At 37.1% G+C, this 5,767-nt stretch overlaps 1 protein-coding gene across 1 annotated transcript; it reads left to right on the top strand.

Annotated features, from left to right (window-relative positions):
• The first annotated feature begins 2,975 nt into the window (after nucleotides 1–2,975).
• Nucleotides 2,976–5,523, top strand: LOC113611165 (solute carrier family 7 member 13-like). The gene is given in 3 exon segments (XM_027089783.1): nucleotides 2,976–3,141; nucleotides 3,144–3,581; nucleotides 5,339–5,523. Coding segments are annotated over 3 exon segments (789 nt in total).
• Nucleotides 5,524–5,767: the final 244 nt, after the last annotated feature.

Raw genomic sequence — 5,767 nt, 5'->3', positions numbered from 1 at the left:
CACGGTAGGATTAGTGTTGGGCCGTTCTTCCTGTACCTTGAAAGGTTTGATAGTTTCCCCAGGGGTAATTGATTCTGATTATACAGGTAATATAAAAGTGTTATGTCAATCACCTAGGGGAATAATAGTTATTGCCCCTGGTGATCGTATTGCACAACTTTTAATTTTACCCTCTTGCCATGATAAATATCCCTCTTTGCCCGCTGAACGGGGTTCTCATGGATTTGGGTCATCAGGCATTGATTCAGCTTTTCTTTCCTTGTCTCTTGATAATCGGCCAATGATGACTTTATGGATTGAGGGCCATAAATTTGTAGGCCTTGTAGATACTGGCGCTGATCGCAGTATTATTACCCAACAAGATTGGCCAAAAGCATGGCCCCTTCAACAGTCTTCACAAACTCTACAAGGTTTGGGATATGCTAAAACACCTAATCTTAGTTTAAAATTGTTGACTTGGAAATTTGAAAAGCATAGTGGTTGTTTTCAGCCTTTTGTAGTAGATGGATTGCCTTTTAATTTGTGGGGTCGAGATGTTCAATCTCAAATGAAGTTGACATTGACCAATGACTATTCTGAAGCAGCCCAGAAAATAATGCTGAAGCAAGGTTATGTTCCCGACAGAGGCCTAGGCCGGCGGTTACAAGGTATACAATCCCCTTTGGAATTGATTCAAAAAAGAGACCGGGCAGGCTTGGGTTTTTCTTAAGGGCCACTGAGTCTATGATTCCTATTACTTGGATGACTTTTGACCCTGTTTGGGTTCCTCAGTGGCCTTTATCCCGAGAAAAGTTATTGGCAGCCACACAATTGGTTACAGAACAGATACATTTGGGACATTTAGAGGAGTCTACTTCCCCTTGGAATACCCCTATTTTTGTAATTAAGAAAAAATCTGGTAAATGGCGATTACTACATGATTTGCGCGCCATCAATCAGCAGATGCAATTAATGGTATAATAAAGCAGACGTCGCTAGCATTAGAAAATCAAAATCGTTTTAATACACATTTACATGCTGGCATTTTGTCTTTAAATCAACGGATGGATTTGCTGGAGGATGCCTTTGAAGAATTGTATGATATGCTTCAGCTTGGTTGTGTTGCTAAATTTAATCATCTTTGTGTTACTCCCTATAAAATTATAGGACGCTTGAACCAAAGTAAATTGATTGGAGAATATTTAAAAGGAAATTGGTCCGAAGAAGCAGAGAGACTGCTGTTTGAACAACGACTACAGATTATTCATCTTAATACTACCGAGTTACACCCTGTTTCTTTTGGGAATTTTGCTTCATGGCTATCCTCTACTTTTCTTTTCTTTAAAGAATGGGTAGGCATGGGGGCTTTTGGCATCCTTTGTACAGTGGGGATCGCACTGTGCCTGTGGTTGGTGTGTCGTCTGAAACGTAAGTCACATACGCAGAAGATCATGTTGATGCAAGCCTTGGTGGCCATTGAAAACGGCCAGCCTGCCGGTGCCTGGATCTCCCTGCTAAACAAGTCCTAATGGCTGCCCCTGCACAGGATGGCCATGAGCCATTGCACTCCTAGTGGGAGCCTCTGCTTGAAATCAGCCCTTGCACCCCGCGCTGTAAGCAGCATTGCACTATGGGAGGGTGATTTCTGCCGCCCATGACGATAGCCCTTGAACAGCCATGTCCCCTTGGGGGCAAGACTTGTACGGGCGATCGTCGTGTGGTCTAAGGACATAAAGGAAAAGGGGGAGATGTGGGACGCCGCCAGGAAGGAGCTGGATTCTTGGTCCAGAAGAAGGCAAAATTACATTGTTGCATATTGCTTGCACTACCCAGGAGTGCCGCGTAAGGCGCCACGCGTACATCCCGTGGATTGTAGGCGTAGCAATGAAGTGTCACATGTACTGACACACACCAATCCAGGGCTGTTGTGTGGACCTACTGGCCAATATAAAGCCTGCCATATTCTACTGCGTAGGGTCTTCCTTCCATCTTTTTTCAACCAAGCTGTGCTCCAATAAAGTGTGATACGAGAAGAATCTTGCGTGTGGCGACTCGTTATTCTGCTGGTCGGAAGCGGCCCACCGCACCCCTACTAGATAATTAACCAGGGAAATGTAAAACCCTACATATGTGTACTAAGTGACCTGTTTGTCAAAAACTGAGTCTAATTTGCAACTAACTACAAAATGTTTTTAAAGGACCTTAGAGAAGCTGAAGCACTCTGTATATAATGCAGATAGTGAAAATTAAAATAACCAAATTATGAAACTAACATTTATGGATCCCTAAGGTATGTCAGGTATACTACCAGGAGTTTTGTATTAGTATTTGCGTCATCAATAAATTACCTTATTTAATTCTATTAAAGAAAAAAATAAGGATTATCAGTCCCATTTTTCAAAATAACAAAATTGAAAGTCATTGAGTGACATAGATGTGCTAGTAAGTGGCAGATGTGTGTGTGATTCAAACCAAGATCTGCTAACAAGTGGCAAACATGTGATTCAAACCTTGGATTTTTTGTCATTCTTTAACTTCCTTATGGTACAAACTTTAAAAATTACTTGTTTAAGGATCAAAATTAACGAGGTTACATATCCATAGAAGAAACCTGACTTGGAATTTTTCATCTCATTCCCAATTAGCTGTGTCTAAAATGTTTAATTGTGCATAACTGTTTAAATGCTTAACATGTAAAACATAACTCTACTATTATCTCAGACACTTTAGTTCAATTTACTCACAAGTTAAATTTTTTATTATGTTAAGGGCTGTGACAAAATCTATTTGAGTAAGAGAGGAGAAGGAAAGTAAAGCACTTAACTATAAGAAGATCGGCTGAAGCCTTTCACAAGTATGAACAGAGTAAAAACTGTGAATTTATGTTAGCTTTTAAATTTAAGTTTCAGACTTAAGAAAATGAAGATGGGAGAAAGTACTCAGCTTCAACAGGTAAAAAGGTATTTCCATGCAACGATTTTTTATTCAGTATCATAATGGGTGCAGGAAGATTTGCTGCTCCTAAAGGGGTGTTAACATACTCTTCACTCAATGTGGGGGTCTCCCTAAGTATTTGGGCTGCTTGCACCATAGTGTCTATGATGGCTGCCCTTAGTCACGCAGAGCTGGGGACCATATTCCCTAGAAGTGGAGCACAGTATTATTCCTAAAGAGATCTCTTGGACCCTTTATTGCTTTCTTCTATCTCTGGATCAATCTATTTAGTACCCCAGCAGGAGCTGCTGCACGTGGCTTTTTACTAGCAGGGTATATAATGCAGCCTTTCTACCCTGGATGTTTTGCTCCTGAGATGCCAAAGAAATGTTTACCATTGGCCATTTTATGGTGCTTGGGAATTCTGAATGATCGAGGAGTGAAGGAGGTGACTTGGTTTCAGACTGTCAGTACAGTTGTGAAAATGACAGTACTCTGCTTCGTATCTCTAACTGGAATCGTGTTACTGGTGAGAGGAAGAAAAGAGAACTTAGGCAGGTTTGAGAAAGCTTTCGATGCTGAAGTTTCAGATGCCTCACAGATTGCTGAAGCCTTCTTACAAGGATTATATGCATATTATGGCTGGGGAGTCCTTGTTCGAATAGCAGGTAAAGTCATTTTCTTAAATTATAAAAAACACCACCACACTATAAACATACAACAGTTAATCAGCTTAATTCTAAGAAAGGAATACTACATTGTTTTAATATAATGTGTTTCTCTCTTGCTTTTATCAGGTGAGTGGGTGGAAATGCATTAAACTCTCTACAAATGTGTCTTTCCAGCTTTGGAAAGTGAAATATTTTCCAGGTGTTTACAAATGGAAACATAGAAGTGACAGCTTAAGGACTCCAAGACAATTGCATTTTTTTACTGAACAAATATTTTAATAGTTTACACTTTGTAGTTATAACAACACTCATCAGAGAAAAATTTTAAATACAGAAGATATAAATTAAAATAAAGATTACCTGTAACCAATTATCTTGTATGTACACACATGTGGGGGTCACACTGCACATATACCCTTATAACTTTATTTTACCTAAAGCACATAGTGAGAATTCAAAATATTATTAAATATAAATGCTTTTAAATGAATACACAGTATTCTATCATATGTAATTTGACCATTTTTCAAACTTTTTCCCATTGTTGGATCCCAGAGTTGTTTCTAGTTTTCCACTTTAAAATTTTATACTTATTGTTCCAATCAGCATCCTTTTATGTAAATCTTTGTGGGTTTCTCATTGCTTTATTAGAAAAAATCTTGAAGTAAAATTAATAAGTAAAGCATACAAATATTTAGAAATGTCTTGAGAAATATTGCCAAATTGTCTTCCAGAAAGGCCCTACAAATATATCTATTAGTTGAATTAAAATGACTAGACTTGGCTTCATCAAACCTTGTTCATTCTTTAGTCACCTAAAGTTGTGAAAATCAAATTTCAGTGTTATAACTCATTTTTATTCAATTTCTAATGGGTGGGAAGGGTTTTGCAAATGTTCATGACCATTTATGTTTCTTCCTTGTAAGACAGGTAAATGGTTTTCCCAGTTTGTTTGCTTTTTATTTTGTTCATAAGATTTTAAAATTTCAGTTTTAAAGACTAGAATTTATTTATGTTTATTTAGTTATTTATATAATACCTACAAGTATCAAACTATCCATCTTTTAATTTTTCATTGTTTTCATACTTGAAAAGTCTTTCCCCATCTCAAGGTTTAGATAAATATATATCTGTGCTTCTTTCTCTAAATCTTTATGGTCTTATTTTGCATTTTACTTTTTAATACTTATGAATTATTTTGAAGGAGTTGCATACTGTGAGTTAATAATATAATTTTGTATTTTCCAAGTAAACATATATGTCAATTTTGGTGTTGGCAATATACATTCAAGTTTAATTTAAGGTTTAACTAGTCTAGAATCTTAATCCAAGGAGTGAAAAGAGCAGGAGAGTCTACCCTAAAGTCCTAGAATATTGTGACCAGATTAACAGATGAGCTATTCCAGCCCTTCATTAACACGTACTTGTAGTTCTATTGAATACAGTGATGGCCGTAAGGTAAGGGAAGATTTGCTCCAGTCCTCCTGGCCTAGAATCCAGGTTTTCAGAGTTATTTTCTTATCCAAAAAAGCTCATGTTGAGTATATCAGAGATACAACATTAAAATCCAGAATTTAGCAAAATTCTGTTGCTACTAGAATCAATAATTTGCCCAAGCTTGGTAAATAAGCATTCAACAAAAATGAACTCTTGTTGTGTGCAGTCGTTTCTTTACTTACTATGTGTTATATTGAAGCCACTTTCAAAGATTATATAATTAGCCATTTTTTATGTGTGGCACTTTTTTTTTGCAGGAGAGCTGAAAAGCCCTAGTGAGAATATCCCCAAATGTGTGATTACTGCACTTATCCATGTGGCACTGATCTACTTATTGGTTAACATTTCCCACCTAGCCGTCCTGACTCTGAAGGAAATCATGTCCTCAGGTATGGCTACACAGAACCAGAGGGAAGACACTCTGTTTCATTCTACTGAATAAAGGGAGTTTCTAATGTACAGTGGATTTTTTGCATACTTTAAGAGAATTATGCTAAATTAGTTCATGTCTGGTTATTTATTTATCTATTTATTTAAATGTAAAAGTTCAAAAGGTCAAGCAATCTCTTTTGAGCATATAGTAAAGGGTAAAGTTTAGGAGCAAAAATATGGAAAACACCAAGAATTGTAAAAGGAAAAAAAGCAGAACACAATGGAAAGAATAGAATAGAACAGAATAGAATGGA

This window comes from Aethalodelphis obliquidens, unplaced genomic scaffold (assembly GCF_003676395.1).
Source record: "Aethalodelphis obliquidens isolate GAN/ISIS:26980383/991018 unplaced genomic scaffold, ASM367639v1 scaffold68, whole genome shotgun sequence".
Taxonomy (NCBI): Eukaryota; Metazoa; Chordata; class Mammalia; order Artiodactyla; family Delphinidae; genus Aethalodelphis; species Aethalodelphis obliquidens.
Note: the sequence above shows the minus strand (reverse complement) of the source record. Positions and strands in the feature narration are given on the sequence as shown.